Source organism: Scatophagus argus, chromosome 20 (genome assembly GCF_020382885.2).
Source record: "Scatophagus argus isolate fScaArg1 chromosome 20, fScaArg1.pri, whole genome shotgun sequence".
Classification (NCBI taxonomy): Eukaryota; Metazoa; Chordata; class Actinopteri; family Scatophagidae; genus Scatophagus; species Scatophagus argus.
The window spans coordinates 19484610-19511824 of NC_058512.1; the positions used below are offsets into that span (position 1 = coordinate 19484610).

General features: G+C 39.5%; 1 protein-coding gene across 2 annotated transcripts in view; it reads right to left on the reverse strand.

The window, feature by feature from the left end:
• slc12a2 (solute carrier family 12 member 2) overlaps positions 1–27215 on the reverse strand; it is a 50526-nt gene that overhangs the window by 20726 nt on the left and 2585 nt on the right. For both annotated transcript variants that reach the window (XM_046375130.1, XM_046375129.1), the window contains exons 2-13: positions 10185–10304; positions 9460–9535; positions 8275–8370; positions 6777–6916; positions 5552–5662; positions 5287–5395; positions 5038–5162; positions 4606–4690; positions 4342–4499; positions 4121–4228; positions 3887–4010; positions 2335–2436 (exon numbers count right to left, since the gene is read on the reverse strand). In XM_046375130.1, the coding sequence (XP_046231086.1) occupies positions 2335–2436; positions 3887–4010; positions 4121–4228; positions 4342–4499; positions 4606–4690; positions 5038–5162; positions 5287–5395; positions 5552–5662; positions 6777–6916; positions 8275–8370; positions 9460–9535; positions 10185–10304 (1354 nt within the window). The remainder of the gene's footprint in view (positions 1–2334; positions 2437–3886; positions 4011–4120; positions 4229–4341; positions 4500–4605; positions 4691–5037; positions 5163–5286; positions 5396–5551; positions 5663–6776; positions 6917–8274; positions 8371–9459; positions 9536–10184; positions 10305–27215) is intronic.

Consider the following 27215-nt stretch of genomic DNA (forward strand, 5'->3'; position numbering starts at 1 on the left):
GTTAGCAACCTGTTAGATCGGAGACCAGAGGATTATAGAAGCTATTAAGGACCGTATTTATTTATTGAGGATCACAGAAACTATACTAGTTGGGTTTTAGTAATGGGATACAGCCAGACTGTGTGTGGTTACAATAATGAAAAACAACAGGACATAAAGGGTACATTGATGTGGTTGTTCCTCTCAGTCCCATGCAGGGAGAGTTTGGCCCTGCTGAGGCCAGGACACCAAATGGGCTTTATAGTTTGTGGTTTCAAAGGCAGCAAAATCCATTAGTCAGTGGGTGTATTACTGCTTGAGTCATGTACCATTTAAGTCCATGTAATTTTATGACCTGCTCTGGAGGATTCAGAAGCTGAAAATCTGTACCTGGAGTTCTGCTAGAGCTTTGGTATTGAGAGGGGGGAAAAAAGCACAGAACTCAATATATAAAAATCAACCATATGCATTTCATCCGCTACTCACTACAGGGTCAGTTCAGCCTTATTACAAAAGAAATGTAAACACTTTCTTACTCACCCACAGTGGGATCCTTCCACACAGGTTTTGAGATACTTGTGTCTGTGATTTCTACTGTTTAGCAGTTAACTATGCTAACAATAAACACCAGCCATGAACCTCCAATTTATGACTGATAATTCAGCATACCTCAGTAAGAGCAGATTTCGATATTTAAGAATGACTAGTGTATTTGGAGTTGACTTGTCTTATTTCTTCTATCAACAGAAAAGTAAATCAACAGTTTTAGCATTTACCAATTAAAATCTAATATTATAACTCTTTATTGAACTTAACTCTTTCTAAAATCTATATCTTAATATTTGTGTGTACATATAAATAATTTAAATTAATTAAATTATAAATAATAGAAATTTAAGTTTGCATTTTGGCACTTGGTCAAAAATCAAAGCTCTTCCTTTCAGTGAAGTTGCAAAAAATAAAATGTTACCTGAACCAAGGTTTTGTTCATTTCTCTTTGCTAATAAAAAAAAACATAGTGTAACACTGTTTCTTAAAAACTGTTTCTGTTCAAGAATTTATGTTATTTCACTGTATGGATCACACAATAAATTTAAATGTATCAGATATCCAAAAGCAATAAATTAAACAAAACTACACAGATGTATAGCATTTGAGGTAACAGCAAATGGTTTTCGATAAATAATAGTGAACTGACCCTTCTAAAAACAAATAACTAATAAATATATAGGGTAAGATTTTTATGTAGTAGTATGTGAGCAGAGACCAGGCCTAGCAAGTCACCTCACTCAATTTGTGTGAACATCACTCATTCATGCTACTGTGTCGTCCCAGGAAGATTACAGCTCACGATGCATCTGCCTTTAAACAGCATTTAACCATTTGAAGAAGGTTTTCCCTGAAAGTTCTCTAAATAATGAAACTCTATCTGCCGATAAAAACTCAGTATACATATATACATACATATACATATACAGTGCTTTCTGAGTCTTTCTTAAAAATGCGGATCTAGAAATGGATTTCCTTTGTCAGAAACTGAATATTGCACATTGTGTTAAATGTGCTTTTGTTTCAAGGAGTCAGAGAAGATAGAGAAGAGAAACAGGTTTTGGGTATTTTGGAGTTGTGTTGTTTATATGGTGTAACAGGTTCATTTTAAAGGGGGAACTTTAATTTAACCTTAAATTGCTAGAACTAAAGACCATTTTAAAAATATTAACATAAATTTTCTGGCTTATAGAAGCCAAAGTTGATATATTTTCTACTGTGCATAATGACATTCTATTTTTCTAACCTCCTCTAATCTACACACTTCTAATCCTTTGTTTAGTTAATTTTTTTACCCTCTTGTCTCTTGTCCTGATTTCACATGTTGTCTAATTTTTACTCTGCTTTCTCTTGTCCTCAATTTACATGATGTCTGGTTTATTGTCATTTTAAAAAGGAGACTTTAACATCTCATCAGTGAAAAAAAAAAACAGTTAAAGAATAGTCACCTGGATTACACTGACACATTTAAAGCCAAAATGGCAAATCGTGTAAATGATCATCTGACTCTTATTGCAGTACACCACGAAAATCCACATCAATTGTACAACATACTTCCTTTAAGTAATGCTCTGCTCTAAGCTCTGTGAGACACCCCACAGCCTAGCGCATGTCTGAGTGCTTCAAGTGATTCCTTTTGAAAGTCCATCATTTCCCATCATAATCATTGTTAAAAGGCATATCACTCATGACCCTGCTATCATAGCTGCTCGTTTTATCATCGTCTCTTAAGGTAAGTTCCCCTGTCTTACATCTTAATCTAAAATATCCTCTTATATTTCTGACATTTCCGAGTCTTGATCTTACCTGGTGAATTAGCCAGTGATGCGTGGAACACAGAAAAGTTGATCAAGGCATAGGATGCCAAGAAAAAGTTGGAGATGATGGGGGCGATTACGTTCAACTCAGCTGCAAGAAGAAAGCATCACAAACAGTAGAACATTAGAATGGGTCAAAGGTCAATGCAATATCATGTTCTCCAAAGAGATAATATACCACACTGACATCAACAACTCAGTATAACAATATAAATCAGCCCATTTTTTGGAACTAGAGGTGCACCAGTAATTGCAATATTCTTGACTAATTTCCCCATTTTTTTGTGTGACCTGCCAATACAGATTTTTGGTGATTCAGATGTTCTTTCTAAGAACTATAATTGACAGCATATACAAACAGAAATCAACTTTTCTTTAATAAAGAATTTTATTTTCGTAATAAAAGAAAGAATAACAGTTAACTAAAAATGAGCTGTATACCCAGCTCTATGACATATTTTACTCTACCAAACAAAAGCAGGTGCCACAGATTTATATAACAAAAAAAATGTATAATTTTACAGTATGCTTATAAATTTACCAGGGCTGAGGTAATTTGTAAGATTTCTGAAGCCTCCATGTTAACCTTTTCTCTGCTTAGTTTACAGACCGTGGTTGGGAAACAGGGGAGATTTCCCTCCTGGGCTCAAGCTAACTTCTGCATCGTTGCTAACCCCCCTTCACTTTACAAACAGTGGCGAAACAGCACACAGGAGCTCTGCTTGGTCTCGAGAAGTTGTAGCATTTATTTACCAAGTGACTGTGACTTGCACTGGACATTTACAGTCAACTCAGACTTACGGCCAACTCTGTGTGCACTTCTGCTTCGCTGCACACAAGCCATTACTCGCCATTACTGTTCTACTTCTTAAACGAGTTACGCTACTCTGATAACGCTCTGTTATCAACTGTGGAGAACAGCTGATCATTCAGGATCATGAATTCCATAATTTTCCTCATAAATGCTGATCTTATCCAAGGAAAGATAGGAGAAGCTGCTGGTTTGACTCTGGAACACGAGCTCTGGCTAGCAGTAGCTTTAGTCACTTTTCCTTTGCTAGCTTCTTCAAACTGGGCATGTTCAGTTGGGTGGCGATGTTTTAAGTGTCTGATTAGGCTTGTTGCTCCGAATGTTATTGTGGTAGTACCCGCACAGTTTACTTTTGTCTTGCATCTATTATAGTTGCGGCTATGTTACTGTCAAAGCCGCTCTGCGTACGTGCCTGCATAAAACAGACCGGGGCTTGGAATGGGAGATACAGGAGACCGGCCAGCTGGTCTCCACTCTGGACCGAGAACACTGAAAACTCTCCAATTTTAGTTCCTGGCTGTTCAGTCAGACCAGAAGTCATCTCTAATTGGAACATCATCAACAAAGCAGAATTTGGTAGTTCTTGACCAGAACTACTCAGAGTTATCGATTAATTTGCACTAGATATCCATGGTCCAACATTTTCACATAGCCTCAACGCTTTCAGGCTTATGTTGAATTTGAACTCACCCATTGTCAGGGGGCAAAACAGCAGTGTAAGCAGACATACCAATGAGGATGAAGGCCAAAGCGATACCGAAGGTCAGGATGTAGCCTCGGAGGGGTTCATTGTTCTTGCCGTAGCCTTTGGCAAACATGGCCAGGCCAGGGTAGATGTTATCTTTACATAAAGCCTATGGAAATGGAACACACAGTTTTAGTTGTTCATAATCTACAAAATGTGGTACAATGCAAAAATTGCTCACTGGTTATTAATGTAATTGGTTACATACATATTGGTTACCTGAAAAACTTTGGGTGCACTGACTAAAGAGGCCAGAGCTGAAGACAGAGTAGCAGAGAAGATTCCAGCAGTGATGATGGGCCCAAAACCAGAAACCACGCTCATCACCTGAATGCAAGGTCAAATGTAAATTAAACTGTTTGACTTCTGTGCTGTTATTTAACCTCTGTTTCTTAAACGTAGTCATTCAAATCTCATCTTCTTCCATAGCGGCTTCATACCTGGAAGTCATGATGGAGCCCATAGCTGCAGCTGTTTGTACTGATACAGGAGGAGAAGTCATAGCCAAATTTGCATGCAGCAGTACTGCAGTTTGCCATGAACTGAGAAGAGACTGTGTCACTTATATTTCCACTGGCATCTCTCACAATGCAGGAACCTGGTGTGATTATTAACATATTAAAGATCCATTAACAAAAGCGATAAACTTGAAAGTGCCGATTCTTAAAGCTACAAAGAATATCACATATACTTGATTATTGCACCTGTTGAAATAGCAACACCCAGGTAGACTATTGCTGTGATAAGTATGGCCAGGAGGGTTCCTTTGGGAATGGCCATCTGTGGATCCTGCAACACAGAACCACAACACAGACTTACAAGAAATCTATAACTATATATGCATTTTTAACCAATCACAATGAATGCTTTCATATGATGACTGCTATACTGACAGTCTTCAGCTCAATCACTGTGGCGCTGTTAATTTTTTCTCCACCACATCAATCAATAAATCACCACTGCACGTTGAATCCATGTAGTGGTATGACCAAGAGCTGGGGTTACAATCAAAAGTTAAGGTCTGACAAAGCAGACAATGACGGGCTTGGTTTGAAAGCTTTAATCAAATGTATTAGATCGGGATAAAACTCTTAAGATGTAAAATCTCTTTTTCAAAAGGTCTACAGGTGACTTACAGCAAGGTCTCCTGAAATGTTGGCTCCAGCTAGAATACCAGTGGCTGCAGGGAAGAAGATGGCAAAGACGGAGAAGAATGTTTCTCCACGGAAGTCCGGACCCATGTTTTCCCACATGATTGAACCTAACAGGAAAATAGAGTTTTAAATAGCAAAAAAGGCAACTGGTGACACCCAAACTACTAACTCTGGGGGTAATGAGGCGTTCTAGATGTCAGTTTGACTTGAGAAATCAGTGTGTGGTCATACCATCATAGCCAAAGAAGCCCTTAGGTTCCTTGGACTTGACAGAAATGAAGGTCCCAATGAAGTAGTTGATGATGGCTGTGATGAGGACGACAAGCAAGAAGATCTGGGCCTAAAGACAAATAAATGAATTAGTCATCTCTTTAACTAATGTAGGCATATTGTGTTTCCTGTTGTGGGGACATCTAGGCTGACTTTGCACAGTCGACCTTTTGCACATTTATGTTATCTGTCTGTCAATGTACAAAAAATGGGAGCTTGTTCATACCTTGGCCTCCCATTCCATTCCTGCCACAGAGATTCCCAGGAGAATGATGACTGTGATGGTGCCGATGATTCGGATATCATTCATATTATCGGTCATAATCGCATCTGCTGACTGAGAGACAATATAAAGGTTTTTAAACGGAGTAGCAAAGAGCATCCACATTTTTTAATATGCACTTTCACTGAATATGATAATTTAGACAAAAATCCAATGCTCACATATGAAACTACAATTAAATGCAAAATGTCAAAGTTCTTAAGGCTAACACAGGAACATCCAGGTAGTTTGACAACGTTCACAAAACAAACACATTAAATTTGCCTCCAGCCTGAAACAGAAGCAGGAAGATGTCAACAACAAAGCCGCCTAAGCAAAAATAAACTGTTCCTTTCCTGATATTATCACTTTGCTTTAGATAGTGAGTTACTACCAACACCATCCACTTTGTAAACTCAGAAGCTGATTTTGATTTTGCTTTGCTTTGAAGTGCAAAGCTTTTGATAGCTGCCACCTCAAATGTTAGCTTTATTTTTTTTGGAGTATGTCTTAAAACATAGTATTATATTAATACTATACATTAGCATATTAATACTGACAAACACTGGCCTGTCCTGTCTTGTAATGCCGCTTTGTACCTGAAGAGGTGATAGTATGATTCAGTTCAGGCCTCTAGAGCTAGGTACTAGCTAGGAGTTACTACTAGGAACTACTAAAGTTGTTGAAAAATTGTTAATCTATCCTTTACTTGACAATTTGAATATTTGAAGCACACTGTTGCAGGTCCCAGTGTGACTACGGTAGCCACATAAACCAAACAGAGGAAAATGTTGGGGGACCAAAAACATGTTTGGATTCATGTCTGTGAAGGTTCTCAGGTCATGGTCTGAGTAGTAAATTCTTATGGCGTCTGGACTTGTTAGGGTCCTAACAACTGGACAGACTGGTATCAGTCTTATTTATCAGATTGATCTCAATTTGTTCACGTTAATGATACATCATCCACACTCACAAAAGTTAGCCACGGAATTCCCCAAGGTTCTGTCCTCGGGCCAATATTATTCACCCTTTATATGCTCCCCATCGGTGAAATTATCAGAAAACACTCCATACATTTTCATTTCATCCACCTTCTCAGGGGCGCTGAGAAGGTGGAATGGCACCAACAAGACATGAGATTCAGCAGTAATCACTGCTTAAAAGCACTGGAAGACACAGAGAGACTTACCGCAAGAAGTTCCACAACAGTTTCAGCAAAGCCCACTACATACATTGCTACAGCCACTGCATTGGCAAAGGCAAAGATCAGACCAATAGAGCCCCCAAACTCTGGGCCGAGACTCCTTGATATCAAGTAATATGCTCCACCTGGGAAACAAAAGGTAAAAAGGGGAAGATGTTAATGTAAATATTAACTGTTATGAGATTATGGAAAACATTTTGAATGTATAGCATGGTTTTACCATTCTTTTATTGAAAATGTTTGTATATAGAGTGAAATGATACAGTAATATTTGCCCCTGAAAATAGCACACTGGGAAATAAAGCCAACTGTCAAGACTCTCCACCCCCACCCAATCAGAGGCTTCCATCAGCATTAGCTGAAGAACACCACAGCCAAAAAGCCCATGCTCCACATCAAGGTTATTTTATTTTCCGGATCATATATCAAACTACCAATCAGCTGCTTGTAACTGCATGTCTGACATGTACTTCTAATACTGGCCTATAGTCTCATTAGACTACAACAAAGCAGCTTGGAGTTGCCAAGAGGTCTTGCTGGTGTATTCAGCAGCTCATGAAAAGCTTGTTCTGTCTATGGTACACTGTGATTAGAGTGTTTGTGTTACACCCCCCAGAACAAATGGGGTTTATTCGGGCTGACCAGTCCCCAAATGGACAGAAACTGCAGATCAGACGATCTCAAGATGGGTGTTATGTGTGGGATTATTACTGCTAAGAACCTCATAACATAAGTGTGAGAAAAATTCCAAACAACCCCTTTAAGCCTTATACATATTAGGTCTACTTTACTTTAACTGTAATACATCTTGTCAGAAATTCGCCTTCGCTGCTCCAACCCCCCTTTACATCTTGTCTAGACTGGCTGCTCAGCAGCTGTAATAGTCACACCGCTTTCACACATAGAAACACAGTGTGTCGGGCTCCTATTCATTCAGCAATGCCAACCCCAAATCAAAGACATAAGAGTCACTTAACAGGGTGAAATAGGGAAGCTGACAAATGTTTCACTTCATTCAACATTTGCATGAATACTGGGTGGAAAAGTACTATTCTGCATGTACTATTATTGGCAGTCACATCAGTCATAGATCGTATCGATTGTATTCACAGGTAAATCCAGCACAAATATCTCATCAGGTTGTACCAATATAGTTGTTGGCAAGCCTGATTTGGCTGACTGTATTTCTGTAAGTCCCCAGGCATGTGATAAAATCCACTCTCACAATGTGTTGACCAGAAAAGACTTTTCACTTCATTACCCAGCTGTGCTTGCTGACAATGGAAACCCCAAACCCTGTCGCCAAGGTTGTAACTGCCATTGAACAAGGGAGTTTTTTAACATGTGCAAGAAGACCATATGACAGGAAATGATGTCCCTGAGGAGGAGCTGCTCTACAGGGTGAAAGTCAGTGACTGCTGCGTTTTCTGTTTTTGTGACATATTCTCTTATGTCTATCAATAGGAAATAAAGTGACATATACCTCCTCGTACAAATCCATTGGTGGCGATGGCAGAAGTAGAGAGTCCAGTAATGGTTGTCACCACGGTAGCCATGGCAACGATCAAACAGGAGAGAGCTGCAGAGGAACCATAAGCGTTAGGATTCTGGTGAATGAAAAGAATGTGCAACAGTTTTCTGATAGGCTGGCCCTGTGAAAAGTAACAGCAGAGCCACTGAAGCCACTGAAGTCTGGCACATGTGTCACTGGGTGGTGATATTTCACATTATCAAGACATACTGAGGCCGCAGACAGTGAGGAGCTGAGAGTGAAGTGACACAGACTGGTGAACACAGGCTATGAAATAAGCATCACAACGATAATAAACATGGGCAGTGTGCCACAGCGTTTCTGGCCAGTGGTACGTGACTTTGTCGGTTATGTGCAGTCTTTGTCACATCAAAGTAAAACACTTGCCGTGTATGACTCCTTTGCAGGTTTCACCCAATGTTTTCAACAAGTCATATTTATTTCATATTCCTGATATATTTTGCCAGATACGGAAATTGTTAGTATTTGACAGCACACGCTTTTCAAATTTTGCAGTATGAAAATCATTTTGTCTGGACAGCGTGTTCGTCATGTGGAATATCATGCCACTGTAACAGTTATACAAGTAAAAGCTTTCAAGTCGTGTAAAAAAAGTTCAAACACAGTGTTTTCAGACATGAGGAAAACAGCTCCTCAAGCTGACGTTGTGCATACTGTAATGCATTGAAAACAGATTCACTTGAGGGTGAAAATTAAACTTAAACTAAAACGTAGGTATGAAATACGATTTGGCCAGAGCTGTGACAGAAAAAATGTCTGATTGTTTGAAGAACAGAACAGTGTAAAGGGCAGCAGAGCACTGACCACAGATGCTGTGATGTGACAACTGATAAAACTTTTTGTTGAACAGCGGACAGACAATACATTGTCATAAAACATTTATGGTTAAATAGTAGTTTTCATGTTTTTAAACACATCAGAATCCATTGTTGTTCACTGTTTGTTGCTTAGCCTGGTATCAGAATGCAAAAAACATTTTAAATAAAAAGTCTCACACCATCCACTCTTTCTTGTGAGGCAACAGTGTTGTGTCATACGTTTCAATCACAACTGGATGGACATTGGAAACGTAGTGCATTACAGAAGACAAGACAAGTCAAATCTCTCTCTGCTTACCAATGCCAGACTGTCCAACGATCCATGACATGCGGATGAAGAGCATCACTCCCCAGATGTTCAACATACAGCGGACCTGCAGACAGGAGGGCTGTTACTGTGGGCGCACTTTTACTTCATATACTTATGAGATATGAGACTTACATATGAGATTTTATTGTCACAAGTTTACCGTGTTTTAGGAAAACAGAAGTGGAAAAATGGAAACCAAATTATTTCTGAAGTAAACTAACATTTCTTTGGTATTGATTCAAGCTTATCATCAGAATCTTATTATCTTATTGTTTTGTTGCCTTGTTATCAAACACTCATAATACAGTACAGTATAGGTTATCAACTGGTCCTGACACATCACACTTTAAGACGATTACATCAGAAAATATCCAGCACCACTTGATAAAAGCTATTAATAACATGTTAATAAGCACAAGTTTCATACTAGGAGGGGTAGAAAGGACAACTACTGACTGGATTAAAAACTGTTTAAGGATCTGTTCTCATTTTTGAAAACCACGTTAATATGCCGGATCTTTGGACTGTTATAGTGTATTGATACTAAATGAAATATTTAATAATGGTCTCAAAAACTACTTTGACTCACTGTGTAATCCATTTCTCCACCGAGAGTACAGAAGTAGTAAACAGTAAATTGTAGTAATTGTAGTGCTTGTGTGTTAATATGTTGAAGAAAAAAAACAAACAAAAAAATATTTAATGTGACTCACCAGAACTCCTTTAATCCAGCCAAACTTGACAACTCCTTTAGACTCGGCTGACTCTTTAGCAGCAGCCTCCTCAGCCGGTGTCAGCTCATCGCCATTGGCAAACCCATCCTCAAATGGCTCCTAAAAAATAAAATCATCCTTATAGGAACTGTGGGAAAAAATTAGAATTACCATGCATGCATGCTAGCCTTGGAGACAGAACAATGAAATCCCGGGTGTTAGCTGTGGTGAGATGAGGAAACAGTATAGATTCCTGAGTATGATGGGCTGAGACAAATATCAACTAACACGGCCAGAAATACACCTCTCCTTTTTGACTTCAGTATCTCCTTAGTACTGTCAAAATCATGCCAAGTCAATCAAAAATTCATGAACCATGAACTGTAACTTTTAGGAACAAAAACAATTATGTTTCCAAAGAAAAGTTGAGACTGTCTTAATACTTTAATTAAATTTGACTGCAAGAGAAATTAGGGCTGGTTTGGTGTACTTTGGTTTCATTGTACATACTGTACTTTAAAAGAATCAAATGAGACCTGAAAACAGAATAAAAATGTCTCCCTTTAATGTTCCAAAGACAACTCTGGAAAAGGTAAAACATGTGACTGCATTTCTGTGACCGAACAACACAGTGTGTGTACGGTAAATGGACTGCACTCAGCACATTTCTTGTCTGACAGACCACTCAATGAACATTACTACATGAGCTCACCAGCAGCACACACTGTAGATAGATTTCAACAATTTCCTGTGGGATCAATAAAGTTCTTATCTAGATAACGCTGTGAGGTAATGTAAGTGGATGACGGCCTCAGTGGAAACAGAGGGGAAGCCTCCCCTTCTGCGCACAGACAAGGATGTGACGTTGGTGGCCTCCCTGCCAGACTCTGCCAGACTCTTCAGGTATGCAGCACATTGTCCATCCCACATTTATAGCACTCGTAATCACCACAGGATGTTGACAACAAACCAGTCCTTTGCATTCACTCTCAAGTTTTCACAGCATTCCCATAAAGAGTGTCCATAAAAGGGTTGTCAGCCAGGAATAAGTACGATTTCAGAACAGTTCTGAGATCAGCTGAACAGAAATGACTCATTTCCATAAACATAATGACAAGTTGTTCATGCAGCATTCTGCTGGGAGTGTAGGAGAAAGGAACTCCAAAAGGGAAAACTATGAATGTGTTCGGCGAGCGTCAGGGCAATTCATTTGTGTCGTTACATAACACAGGATGTGTAAGTTGAATTTAAAGAAAGGATCATCTGATCATCAGTTCATGTCGACAATGAACAGCCGCTGCTCACTTCAAGGAGCCATGTGGCGTTTCCTTGTAAACAAGCTGAAGAAGAGTTTACATTCAGTGCTTCTCACAAACACACACTGGGTGGAACAACCAAACATTTCGAGTGCATTTCCTTCCTCATCAAACATTTGCAAAGCTGATTTGTTTTACATTATTTTGAACCCAGTAGAGTTTAATTGTTTACATGTTTATGAGCTTGCAGTTGACACAACATTTTGCTGGCATCCTGTATTATTTCTTGGTAATCAGTGGAACGGTATGATACCATTGGGCTTTGTGTGTGTGCACGAGAGTCCTCATGCACGTGAGGTCCCACTCATGAGCAAACAGCTCCACGGCACTACTAGAGCTTTAAAAGTCCACAGGGACCCTGCAATGGAAACACACTCATTATACTGTCTACAGAGTTAGTTACTTGGCCTGAAGTTAGCACCAAAGCAAACGACTGCATATGAGGTTCTGTATCATTTTAGTACCGCTACCAAAACAACACTTCCTTTTGGATAATTAGATAAGTATCAATATGTTTTCTACAAAACTCTTTATTTCATTACTTCAAGTTAGCACAGTTAATAATAAGCCACATCCAAACATAAATGGTCTTATTCCATTTCAAAACTTAGCCCTGGTTGTGTAATGACTAAAACTGACATACATCTGCAGGAAAACATAACCATGATGACTGAATTTTCATCCTTTACTCTGTGTTACTTTTGGTAGGTTCCCCAAACTGTCTAAAAAGCATCTTTAATTTTTTTGTAAAAAAAAAAAAATAAACACAACAAAAATTTAGCAAATAGTGACAGGGGTGTCCCTCAGCAATATCAGTGACAAATACTTAACTATCCTTGAGCACTGCACCTAGAAAGAGAGTAAACGTTTACCCATTCACTCTGGACGACATCAACATGCAGTGAATCTCCATTGAAATCCATTACACAGATTCCATACCTTCAGTATTTTTAGAATAATGCTGTCATAAAGGGCAGATTACATAACTCAAATTAAAGAAATGTTTCTTTGAAAATGCTTATAAGATATCTTTCAATACAACATGAAGTAACAGAATGTCTACGGTGAGACAAAGAGAGGAAACCTGCTAGTCATGTAAACGAACATGTCTCAGCAGAGAGGCTCTGTTATGCTCTGTTTGCTGTATAAATTATACATGATAAGCAGAGAGCTGAGCTGGGGGGGAGGGGGGGGGGGGGGTTGAGCATGACTCAGCGTCACTTCACCTGGGCCATCTGTCAACATGAACATCCTGTATATGTGCCCTCCATGACTCAACAACACTGCAGTTATCTTGTCATGGCACTGGAAAGACACACTGGAAAGATGCAGAATCTGCACATTCGGAATCACGTCTGCTCCAAATCTAGAAGATCCCTTTGCTTTTTATTCATCAATATTCTGAAAAGCTGAAGCATGATGATGCAATGACTTCAATTTCTAATTAAAAAAAAAAAAAAATCAACAAAGATACAGTTGTTATTTTGTCAACAGAGTAGTTCAAATGATTTTCTAGCTGCCTTGTTGACAGTGAAAGGGATTTCTTTGTTAGTAACTACAAACACAGATAAGCTGAGGGGTTGAAGAGGTAGTGTTGCTAAAGAGCACAGTATCACTAGGACTACCAAGAGAACTGTTTGTATTGGGAGGGATAGTGTATATCTTACACATCACATGTACACGTGGTACCTGCATTAGTTAGCATTGCAGGTTTTTCTTTAACAATAACAGCAAGACAATAGGAGCCTTAGATACACTCATGACACATGCAATCAACCAAAAAGTACAAACAGTTGCAGATGTAGTTCAAGCAAACTAAATGTCAGTTATCAACCACAGAAATCAGCAAGGGCAAAGAATTTCTTTCCTTTCTTAGCAGTCAGTGCGTCATGAGGCTGCCAGTGTGCTCTCACTGCAAGTGAGTCACACTCTCATCCTCAATGCATTGTTCTTTTTAAGAAAGCTCAAAGGAGTTTTAAGACTGGTGAGCAGTGACCCTCCAACAGTGACGAATTGATATCATCCAGCTGTGGGTAATGGCGCAGAGTCTACGTTAATGGGCTCCAGTAAATACTGATGTAAATGGCACTCAGCAGCAGACATATGTTCAAAGAGAATACAGCAAGAATCATAGCAGGCATAAGTTTTGACTCGTCTGCCATTGCCAGTTTTCACAGAATGCAGTCACCACAGGTCTCAGTCATTGTCTGCAGCACAATATATGGAAACCGTCAAGCTCTGTAGGTTGCTACTGAATGTTTGGTGTGATTTTCTATGGTTCAGGCTGCTTGAATTGAAACAGGTTGTATAAAGTGTTGTCCACCACCTCAAAAAAAAGGTCAACTGTGCTGAATTGTCACACTCAAAAGCCCAGTGACAAGCATGCTGTGTGTGTGTGTGTGTGTGTGTGAGTGTGAGAGAGAGAGAGAGAGAGAGAGAGAGAGAGAGAGAGAGAGAGAGAATTCAAATCTAGCCTCTTTTCAGATGTCAACACAGCTGACCAATCACTGCATTGTAGTTAAGACTGTCTTGGAAAGTTTTAGAATGTTGCAAATGCATCCCGAGTTCCTACTTGCCGAGTTGTGTTACTCCCTAAACTCCCTCAGTCTCTTAAGACTTCTAGTACCACACCCAGCTAATTAAATCTGACCGCTCTGACAAATAAGTACCTCATTAGGCAAAATAAACAAGGCAGACAAACACAAAATAAAACTGGCAACATCGTGTCTTCAATAATGGGCTACAGGAACACAGAACGAGCAAATCTGACTATAAACCTGACCAGACACCTTTTGGTATTTGATCGTTTTTTGGTACTCAGTCAAAACCAAAAAAGCACTGAGTTTCGACACCGAGTTCCAGATGAAAACCCAGCTCAGATTAACATGGATGATTTAATGAAATTCATTAAAATGTCTGCAGCTTTTTGAACTGTTTAGAAAGCAGACTGAACGGCTTTATACTTTCACGTGGCATGAGGTTGGACTTAACAATTTCGAAGTTAATTAAATCTGCTTCTGGCACAAATTATTGAAACAGCTGGGGAATGGGACATTACATTCTTAGTTAACAGTGTTGTCAGGTCATGGTGCTCATGTCATTATGCAATGAATGAAATGAATGTCTGTTGCTCTTGTGTGGCACAAGGGAGGGGTTCCCAATCCCCGGGCTGCGGCCCGCTCCCGGGCCGTGGGTCATTTGGTTCCGGGTTGCGCAAAAAGAATAAGTAACTTATATTATTTCCATGTCATTGATTACCTGAGTCTGAACGATGTTTTATTTTGAAAAATGACCGGATTCTCTCCGTTACATCCGTCTATGACTCACTCTTGACGCATGTCTCAAGTCTGTCTAAAGTCATGTGATACTTTACCGCTGAAAATAAACCTACAAGCTAGCAAAATGAGTAAAAAAAAAAAAAACATCTCTAGAAAGGGCAAAGGCCCTAGATGGGACCTTCTCATTACAGGGGCTCAGGTCTCCCACTGATTCAGCGTTACAGTGAGTTGTATTTTTCATGCACTTTTTTTGTTTTTGCGGTGTATCTTATTTTGAAGGCATGTTTAAACGTTACCATAGCGATCAGAGAGCATTGAGGGCAGAGAGGATGTTACTAATGTTATGTTGTTGGCGCGATGTTATGAAAACGCTGCTGATAAAGTTGCGAGTACACACTGGATTCATGTTTATTGTTATATTTTTAAAAATACCCCAGTTTTTATGCCTTTCTTATCATTTCATTTTGTTGTATTTATCCGCCACACCGTAAAAATCGGTCCGTGAAAATACGGTCTGATATTAAACCGGCCCATGGCGCAAAAAAGGTTGGTTAGTGCTGGCATAAGGGACACCAGGCAGGGAGCATCTGTTTGGTTGATCTGTAGAAGCAGGTCAGACTTGATGTCATCTCCAGACTGACTGACTCTCCAGTGTTTCTCACACCATGAGCATAAAGAGCTGTCCTTCAGAACATTAAACATATTTATGAGACCTGTTTGCATTGACTAATTTATCTTTTTGACACCGATGATGTCAGAGCTCAGGAATGTGGAAAAACTGGCTTCTCAGCTTAACGGTCTTGGTCAAAAGACATTCTGTACGTGAGATAAATCAGAGGAAAATGAAGTGTTTAAGCAAATTTTAACAAAAATCGGTGGAGAACATTTTCAGCAGAGTCAGTGAAAACTAGAGGAAAAGGAAAAAAAAAGCTAGTCAGGTAGCAGGACATACCACCCCTGAGTTAATTTGCTTGCTCTCTGTTATGAGCAGGTTTTAAGCTGTTGGCTTTAAAAGTCAGGCCTAACATTCTTCCACAGCATTCTCCTCATGCAACACCAGCTCTATATATTCCACCCAGCAGCTATCAAGCAGACATTGTAACATAAACTCAAGAGTTTCACCCTCCCTCAATGCACGCAGCAGCACAGCAGAATAATGCAGATGACACAGGATGAGTTAGTGAACATTATCTACATGGCTGACGCAATACAAAAACTGGCTTTGCACAACAATGACAAAGCATCAAAGGCTTAGCATGGCAGTGCAAACTGTACCATGACTTGCCACAGAGGCTGTCGTTACAAAAAAAAGACAACCTGATGTTGAATTACCTTTTTAGTTATTAGATTAGAAGTTAACCTTGGAACTCTAAAAGTCAAGTGAAGATTAGAACCTACTACAACGACTGCCAGAAATGACTGCACTTGATTTCCAGGAAACACTGGCATGTTCTGCTCCCCACAGACTAATGAATCATTTGGGCCCTGTAAATTATCAAGTCTGACGCAACATCTAATCGAAAAACAAACAAGGCTGCTGTGTACGCTGGTGAGGTTGGAACTACCAGTTTCCCTCTGAAATACACAGCACATTCGGAAAAAAAGACATCACTACAGGCACCTGGCACTGCTGAACAGAGGGCTGTGTTATTGGGTTGCATGGGAGTACAGCACTCAAAGTGCAGGTAACTTGCTTCATGGCCTTATTCAAAGCAAGAAGATGGGAGATTTTGCTCCTGAAAAAAGATCGGATTACTATTAGTTGTCTCGATATATTAAAAAGCTGTTGTTTCAACAGTCCTGAAAAAACACGTTTTCTCACGATACGAAACTTGAAAATCAGGGGTTTCAAATAAGACACGGCTCTTCAGAGAACCATAGAAAGGTGTGGTGATCAGAAGCCTACAGGAACAAAACAAATGTATGTAGCGCTTAAAAGCTTAGTTCATTAACTGTCTCCTTGATGGACAGAAAATTAGTCAACAAGAACTATATACCTATACCTATAACCAGTTCATTATTTCATCAATTTTATTTTTCAACAAAAACACCAAATATTTTTGCAGCTTCTTCAATATGAAGATTTGTCCATTGGATATTTTCAGGGACTCAACTGGCTGTAAGCAAGGGCTTGTTAGACTTTTTGTGAGACTGTTAATAACATCTCAATAACACTGTTTGTTGGTACACCGTGTCCAATATACTTATTAGCTCACATGGCAGTGGGGAGCATCTTTTGAGCAAGGCTGCCGGATTCTCAGATACCTAACTCTGGCTGACGGTCCCCTCCCCCCCCGCATGACCCTCTCAGTGGTGGAGAGGGACGATCAGATGTCCACTGTCTCAGACATCTCATCATTGTTTGAAAAAAATAAAAAAAAAACAAAAACCTCCCACCACTTAGTTCATTATTCTTTTACTGCACTGAAACTCTCCCAGAGTTGGATTCCCTGTTGCCCACTGAGGCCTGTTGATGGAACCAAAATGGCCTGGCCTCACACTGCAGAGATTTTTGTTTTCAGATTGTGTCGAATTACTATTTAACTCTGACATGAGCATGAAAGAGGTGACGACCGAGGCCCCTGCAAACAATACGGAGCTTTGTTGCTCAGTAAGGTAACAGCATCTGTGAATGGACTGGGGTGGAGAGCTAGCTTTCGTTTGGTATGGAACAGAGTTTGTGCTAAGCGTTGGAAGCAGGAATGGGCCGATTATTGGTTTCAGTATCGTATTGACAAATATGATGTGAAGACTTGCCCTGTAATGACTGTAAAGATGTGATGGCACACTTTCATTTTCTGTGATTACTGTGGCCAGAAGTATCAAAGTAAAAAAATAATAATGTATCCAACCTTTCAGAAAAGTAACAATCGCAGAGCCAAAAGTTAATACAATGTAGATTGCATCACATAATGACTTCATACTGTGCCTTGGATTTGATCTAATTTTACCCAACTGTTCATGTTTTCATGCTCTTATTACATTTGAGTGTTGGTGCTTGAAATAATAAAGAGATGCCATTAAGCCTTTCCACTAAGTTCTTACAAACCGTTAGCACCACCACCCCTCTGGCACACCATCTCTACACCATCAGTTTCACTCTCCCCTGCTAGTCAGGCGATGCCAGCAGCACGTCCCGATGCTGAAATGAAATCTTTGCATCGGGCTGATTTAAATCTGAGCTGTGAGGAACACTGTGTGTGTGTAATTTTGAGCAGGTTCAGCTCTGCGTTGCGTGACATTACGGCTGAGCAAAACAAACTGCCTGTGTTTCACTATGTCGACGGGCTAATATTAGCATTGCCACAGCAGCTACAGCTACACTGACTAGTGAACCCCCTTTGGAGATTTCCAGGGTAGTCTTTCCAATTCCACCCATATTATCCTGAGAATTCTTCAAGTTCAGAGATCTTTATTTTGAAATTTGATTTTGATATTACAGGGTTGCTTGCACTTCCTTTTGATCATCCTCTGCAATGTTACTCTATGTTGTTGTTGTTACTGTATATCAGAAGTGCAGAAATCACTGCCAATATAAACTGTAATATTATTGCTATAAGGTTCATGCAGCACAATAATTTGCTTATCTCTTTGTATTTCATGATGTTGCACTGTCTAGTTGATGTTTTGTATATTATGCTGCTGTAAAGCTGGGAAGGACTCATTTGAATAATTTTCCTGTTTGGAAATTAGCTGGCTTGCTTAATAACAGGCCTAGCTAACTAACTCTGTACTACTGTACACTTTTTCATACATTTACTTACTTACACATTATTTCAGAAGCTGAAGAATTACACAACAGTATATGCTGCACCTTCTACTATTTCCATCCTGTATGTGCGTATGTGAAAAGCTTTAATGTAACCGATGACTTACAGCTAAAAGGTAGGGTAGAGGTGGCTTTTTACTGAAAACAGCTGTCGGCTGTGACTGAAAACACAGAGCAATGAGAGTGAACGATAAACGAAAAGGTTGAGGCCAGACAGCTAACAATGTGCTGAAACTTACTGTAAAGGTGAGAGAAGCTGTACATTCAGGTGATTACTCCCTTCTGCATGTTGTTTTTTATCTGTACCGGCACATACACCTCACTGTTCATAATGTTGGTAGTTTTGTGTATCCATGCTGCATTCATGACTATGAGCACAACAATGTGCCCAAGAGGGGGACAAACGCTTACCAACAATAAACACAATCCTCAGCTAAATGAAGACAACATTCTGTGACACCGCAAACATCAAATTTTGCTTTTATGCCTTGTTAACGTTTAACTTTCCATCACATGTGCTTTGTATACAAGTGTTTATGGAAGTGGCCCACCAACGACTTCATTTCGCAATTAAACGCAAATTGAGCGAATTGCGGACACATCCTGCCATAAGGCTTGCATGTGTACAAACAAGCGCACATGTGGCAGCCTGTAAACATGTATATACAGGACGTATGCCAATTTTCCATGATGCTAACCACAAGCTCACAGGAAGTGGATTTTAGCTCCCCTCCTTGGGGAAACGGTCTGCTTCAATTCTGGCATCGCAGACAGATCTTGTTCATCAAACACTTATCTTCTGAGTAGCATGTGCGCTGCAGACATGTGCTACGTGAACTGACGTGCACAGACAAAAGCTGCTATGGATAAAATTGTCCTTAGCTCAAGATGAATAACAGAGTTGCTGGTCTTAGCAGGTTATTGAAATGAATAAGACACAACAAGGATCATCTGAACAAAGTAAAAAATTTAAATTGAATTGCAACATATTGAGATGTTTGTCAAAAATCTTTGATGCAAGTGTCAGTACAATAGTCAGTAGCAGGTAAACACACATATCAATATCTAATTATGCGAAACATTTGTTGCAAAACCTTTTTCTATGAACAAAAGAAACCAAGGCTCTCAAAGTGGTGACTTAACACATGCAGAAATACAGCAATATACTTTAATATTAGCAAAATTATGATATTAATCAAAAACTACAACTCTGTGTCACTTCCAGCATAATTCCCAGAGGGTAATTCTCAGACATATCATTAATACATACTATTATTATTTGTTACTGTTTGTTCCAGGATGTTGGGAATCTGCCATGCCACACTGGGACGGCGTGAGAAAGTGATGTCAACATTCACCCCTCGTGCCGTGACTGAGCCCCTAAGTGAAAATAGAACATGTGCTTTGTGAAGTGCTGAGCTTAGCAGTGCTGAGAGAGGATAGCCGATATGTCGCGCCGCAAGAGCGGGGACTGCAGGCAACGGGAAATGTCATCATGAAGGTCGTGACTGTTTTGTTCCTTTAATGGGACATGATCTGAGAAAGCCAGCAAGACAATCGTCTCTCGTTTCATATTGTGTTTCATGTATTTTCTAATGACGCAAATCACACTCTTTACAGCAATATTCGGGCAACACTGCAGAATGAGCATCAGAAAGCAGGTCTCAGCCCTTTGACATCCAAAACTAAATGATGCCCAACTTAAGCCGATGTTCTCTAAAGGTTTATTTAGAGGCTCTCTGTGAGGTTACTGTGATGTCATTCTGAACCACATTTGATTTTGAACATTTTGATAGGCAGCTCACCTGCTGTTGTGAAAACTGAACTGCGGGTGAAAAAAAAAATGCAAAACACAAGATGTCTGTTTTGGATGAAGAAAGTCAACAGAGCACACACAGAGAGAAACACAAAAAAGGCGGGCATGCGCAGCAGGGTGGTGTGTGTGTGTGTGTGTGTGTGTTTGTGTGTGTCGGCGGGGGGGTTTAAAAGGCACTTTGTTTTTGTATGATTACTTTACATATGAAGTGAAGACTTCCCAGTTACACACAGTTATGGATATATCACTTCTGTTGGAAAGATTATCCTGCTTTACACTGAAAAATGTAAAGCAAGTAAGGGAATAACCCAAACTACCATATGTTCCCAGCTTTAATTACTGTACATGGAAGCTGGTACAAATGGTCTCAGGAGGGGGTGGGGGTGTGGGGGTGTGTGTGTGTGTGTGTGTGGGGGGGGGGGGTTGTTGTGCTATTTCTGACATCAGGCAGCATGTGACGCACTTGGATGTGGGGATAAGAAGGAAGCCAGGTCCTCAGTAGACAAAAAGCACTCTGTCTCTCTCTCTCTCACACACATACACACACACAAAGTTTTAGAGAGCTGTTTGGCAACAGCTTGTGTGTTACAACAGCTGTAAGGTCATCAGTTATGGCTGATGCTGAGACAAAAGGACTTCCTCTCCTGTCAAAGGCCACACCAGAAGCCCAGGGCGTCCTTTTCTTCCTGTATCTGTGTGTGATCTTTGCAGGAAAACAAAGTGAAGGGGGAGCAGGGCAGAAATGGGGGGGGCAGGGAGAGACTTGCTCCAAAAAGTAACACTCAAACTGAGGTTCCATTGTGCAAGCTGAACAACCTCTCCTGTAAAGGGCGGCCAACTCAACATGTGTAATTCATTGCTAGTCAGCAACATGTACTCAGAGCAAAACAGGTGACAACATGATTGTTTTTAGTCATTTTTGGACTTTAAATTAAAAAAAAAAATCTACTATTTCACAATCACAGACATTAACACGGTGGACAAGGGTGTGAACCAAAAGTCTAATTCAGTACAAATCAGTACACATGTTGTTCTGCAGCTCAGCAGTAAGCCTTTGACAAATACAACACCATCAGGATTTCTGTTAAAAAAAATAAAGAAAGAAATGATGGCCATGTCTCAGACTTCAGCCATTGACCCAAAGCGTCTGGGACGGGATGACCTGCTAATCAGAAACAACAAAATTCACCAAAATGGCTTTAACAACATTTCACAGAGTCTGGCTGTGATTTCACAAGGTACTAACAAACTCAAGTCACACTAACTGGAAAAGATGACAAAACAATTACAAATAAATCTGACTTCCTCGCACATTTTCTCGGTTTGAAGAGTCAGTTCTTCATTTCTCTCAACAACTACAGCTGCTTTACTTAGCTTTGGTACAAAGGCAATATGTGGATCTACTCCCAGCAAAGCATGTAAAGGGCTAGAATGTGAAATCAATAACAACCTTCAGCATGGTTGACAAATTTTCCTTATTGTGAAAACAAAGACCCATGACTTATCTTAAAATGTATTAAAAACACACAGTAACCTTTTCATTATATGTTTTTTTTTTCCAAACTATATCTCAGGAGGGTCAGGAGGGTAACCCTGCTGTGATGTTTATAATGTTTATCAGGGCAAATGAACACATTTTCTGACTTCTTGTTGCTTTTATTGGTCAATAGGTTTAGCATACTCGGTGTTTGGTGTGAAGGTGCAGACTTAAATTGTACTCCTTTAGTACTGCCACTGTCTCGTGGCTCCACTGTCTCGTGTCTCCATTAAGCACAAATATGTAATCATGTTCGGATCTCTCATCAAACTTTCTTGCTTCTGCATCAACTTTTCCTTTCTTCAACATTTTGCTCGGCAACTGCTATTAAAGTTATATTCTACAAGCACGACCTACAAACACTCTGCCGGAAACAGCTATATGATACTGAGATGTTATTTAGGGTTTTATTATCCACATCTTCAGACTGTGGATAATAAAAAAAAAATGAATGCATTCTGGGACATGTAGTTTATGGACACGCTAGTTCCTTAAAGCAGCACAGAACTGCGCCAATTATATTCTTTACAAGCTCTCACATGCCACATAAAATGAGGTACCTGGCTGGATTTGGCCTGTGTGTTTTTGAGTTTGTCATATATGGACTAAACAATAAATCAATTAAATATAACATAATTAACCGCTCGTGCCACATTATGTGTGCACAGACACATTTAGAGCACTGTTACAACAAATGTTTATCTTCACAAGTTACAGCTGAAATGCCTCTCACTTTACACAAAAAGTCAAGGGCATGCTGCAACTATGCATGATGTTCCAGCCTTTTCAGACACGGCGGATCTGATACACTGAAGCAACACAGAAGGTGGCATCAATATTTAAGCACATTGCATTTATGCTTGGATGCTCCAGCCTGCATAACTCTGCCCTGTTATCTACAGCATGCTGCTTTTGTGGCTGCTGCTGTCTGGTCAATGACCCAATAGAACAGGATAGCGAGACAATCCTGACTGTCGCTGCTGGTGATGACCCTTCCCACCAAATACACCCAAGTTTCCTTTATGGAGCTCACCATCACCGCCCTGATCATGTTACATGAACCTGAAGAGTTCAGCAGTAACGCTGCAGCACTCAGTCTCTAACTACCCCTGAGAGTACACTGAATGACCCATTGATTGCTGTGAAAAAAATCCATGGGCAACAGTCAATCAATACAGTGGAATTTCCATTCTACACTTCGATCTGGACGAGCTGTCCAGAGATGGGAAAACTCTTCACTGCTAGGCATGATACAGTGGAATAACCATGGTCACCATGACCTTCAAACCACCAAAAGCCCCATGAATTTGAAAGTCCAGAAGCCATTTCCCAGACAATGAGCCTCTATGAACAAGAGCCGAGTGCAGCAGCTAATTAAATCCTGTCATCGATCAGTTGATCCTGCAGATTTGCTAGCAGCAGTAATTTTGTGGTGATGAAACAGTCTGGAGTCCTGATTCCATACTACTTGCCATTAAGACCCAATATATTGTGAATAGTGAACACAACAAGAGCCCTATTTCAGCTAAACAACCTTGAGAAAGTATGACAGCAGCTTTTCATCACAAACTACTTGATGCTTGGATACGGGAACAACACATCAGCTGCTTCAGAGATTAAGGGATGCTTTTTCACTATTTTTCATTTACTATACAACTGACTGGAGGAAATGATCTTGGGCAAAGGCATCCTGGTTATGTTGAGTTTCATGCTGGACAGACTAGCAGACCTTTACATCACATTGTGTTTATCCTGATAGATTCACTGAAATCAAGAAAACATTTTCATTTCTGTTACTTTTTATTTCGCTACTGAATAAAACTTGGAACAGACCCTTGACTGGAACAGCTCACACACTGGTCGTGCATATTAAAACTCTCAATACTGAATAACATGAAAAATCCATTGTGTGTTGCATCACATCCTGTTTATTGATTAATGGTTTTAATGGTCAGACCATTTCCAGCAGTAACAGTTTGGCTCAGGGCAGTAAATGTCTTTCTCAATTTGTCAGAATGGATGGCATCACTTAGAACAATTACAGGCCAACCAATACCTGGTTTTTGAGCCTGATAATTACATTGAGATTTCTGCATTTGAAAAAAATTAAATTAGGTCTGATCTTGTACATGCACATTTTGGCAAAGATCCACTGAATTTGTCGTGAGATTTTACAGCTGAACAATAAGTATTCATCAAATCTGCCCTGTAGCTGAATTTGTGGTTCTGGATTTAAACAGAATAGCTATATCTGACTCTGGAATGTTAAAGTGGCATTCAGCATGATGGCCTTCCCTTGAGCAGCCCGATATTCCAGCTCACTAATCTGATAAACTGAAAACAAGGTCAGTGAGATCATCAACTACCACATAAAATGCTCATCTTTTACAAACAATAATTAGCTGTCATGATGGCTTTGACCCTGGACAGTAGACTCGTCGTCATTTTTCAACATCACCGCAACATCCTGCCAACAAATGCTTATGGTGGACACCAGCATCGAGATGTTCATGAACTAGCGGTGTCAGACATTTTATCACTCCCTATGTTACGTTTAAAGCAATTTCTTCGGTTGTCTCCTCACCGATTTAAAATGGATAGACAAAACAGTACGAGCCCCTCGTGGATAACATTGAAATAACTTTATGACGAGTCTAAAAACTGGTACAAAGAAGGACCAATTACGAGTTAGAGGAATTTGTCACCTATGCAAGAAGCAATTACCACTTGGACGTACAATTTCTCAAAACAGGAGACAACAAACAAATTTTATACATACTGGCTCAAAGAATGAAGGTCCAAGTTTGCTCTTGTACCATCTGAAAAATCACCCTCTGTTGATGATAATCATGTGGTATGATCAAAAGTAATACCGTCAATTTTCCTCTATAATCCATTCATTCCTATTATTAAAATTTATTAACTTCCTACAGAATATCTATGCAGGCATAAGCATTGCCAATACCACAATCAGTATTGGTTTGTTAAACATTCTGTCCAATCCACTCACATCAAAAACAGTAACTTCAGCATTCATCTCTTCTTATCATTTTTTATGCCATTTGAATCGTACTGAACTCTCAAGATTTGTTCCAACAGACCTGAGCTAAAGCTGCAGAACAGCTACTAAATAAGCACCATCAAGAACCTTTTCTCAGCATATTGTCGAATCAGATACATTATTAGGAATGACAAAAACAGTTAATGTAAGAGGGTGAGTTTTTTTCATTTTTCCAATAGTTATAAGTCTGCTAGTTGTATTTGTGCCAAAGCAACTGCAAAACATGGAGCCAGTTTCTTTGTCCCATGACCAGCACTGTAATGTGAGCCAATCATCTGGGACAGGCTGGGACATAAGCCTTGTCTAAGTCAAGTAATCCATCACAGTGAACATCAAACCTGTTTGTTCTGTTATAACACACAAGGTAGTACCAAATGTTCTTTTATTGCCACGAAGATGTGCCAAGAGGAAATTTCACTTCGGCACACTTCCGCTTTTGCAATAAATGTAATTCTGCACCTAAACCACAACACAGCATAAACATGATTAGATGGGCATGCAACATTTTCACAAGATGCAAAGAGAAAGACAGTCAGTACAGAGACACAATGATTTTTTTTTGCCTAGCTTAGCCTAACAGATGAAAGGAAACTTCACCAAAAGGAGAAGAATACACCCTCCTTCTATGGCTGAACAAAATGCAAAAAACATACTGATTATTTTGTCAGATATTGTGATTTCAGTATCAGTCACAATTTTAGTGGGAATGGTAATTTTTGCCATTCATTTCCATTTAAAAAGACAAAAAAAATTGAAGATGATATTTTTGCCATTTTCTGTACTAAACAAGCTCCTCAGAGTTTCCATTATCCAGTAAATATTGTTTTTTTCTTATTTGTCAAAATCTGACATATCCAAATTTCTTTGGTCATAATGTCAAATGACAAACATGTGAAAGAAACAAATCTTTCACGTGACAAGATTACAGAAAATCTATGCCAATCATATTCATGCGATTTGAAAATATTCAACTGGTGTGACTGCTCTGAGCCACACACATTTACTAGCAGTGGGAGTGCTTAAGAGTTTTTAAACCTTTTTAAACTTTTCAGATTAAAAAGTTGACATTCACTCTGGTTTCGCAACCTTTCAATAGCAGCGTACATCTGTGTAATGCTCTGTTATTAGTCTGTCTTTGTCCTCATGGACTGCTGACCGGAGATGAAAAGATGAGAGAAGAGGAGAGAAAGAAGACACTGGAAGGAAATAACTGGAATAAGATGAGTGATGAGGTTCAAGAAGAAGCTGAACTGAGCTACAGATACATTCCTCAGTTCCTAAGTATAGACAAAGTGGAAATAAGACATCTCAGCAGTTGTTAGAAGGTACCTTTGCTGGTCCGAACCCAAGCAAAGCAAGTCTAGAAGCCACCTCTGTACTGCAATTCAAACAGATATCCATTTTATTTTCATCCAACACACAGAAATGAAGCATTCTTTCTGTTAATGTGGCTGAATGACGACACCATCTGCTGAATCTCTGAAAGAAATTCCTTTTCAATTAATGTATAACATCTAATGTCTGATATGAACTCCCACACTGACAAGTAACAAGAAATTTCAAAACAGACAACCCAAAGATATGCCAGCGCCTCAATGGCATGTTATTTAAAATGTCTCTCTCACTATATATCACTGTTACAACTCTTTCAAGGAACTCTAAACAAAAATGTTTATTCACCAGTTATCAGTGTTTTTCTGTTGGTGGACACAGTAAAGTAGAGCAGCTCTGTGCTCCACTGATTCATGTTGTTATCCGGATTTGTTATCAATCATGACAATCATCTGCTTGAACTTCATCTGCTGTTCTAATTTAGAAACTCGCAGGGATACAAAGTCAAAGAGGGCTGCCACAGCATACTTACTGCATTTCACGAATGTCTTCTATTCATAGCTCAGATGTTTACATTACAGCTTTTGGGGAAAAGAAACTCTCTGTTCCAGAGTGACTAACCGATGCATGGCAATGATGTCACTGTGACGTTATCAAAATTTGACCTTGACAATTAAAGGCTACTTGGGGGTCAGATAAACACACTCCACAGACATAGACAAAATAATTGGAAAAATGTTGATTACTTGATTACTGCCCAACAATCTGGTCGAGCAAATAATGAGTTGGTCATGCAAGCCTTCAAGTTTTTTGTTTCTAAGCACCAAAAAAAAAAATCATATTTTTTTGCATTGTAACTGTGTTACTGATAAATGCTTTGATAAACAGATTAATATACAATCTGCAGAGACAACAAAGTCTA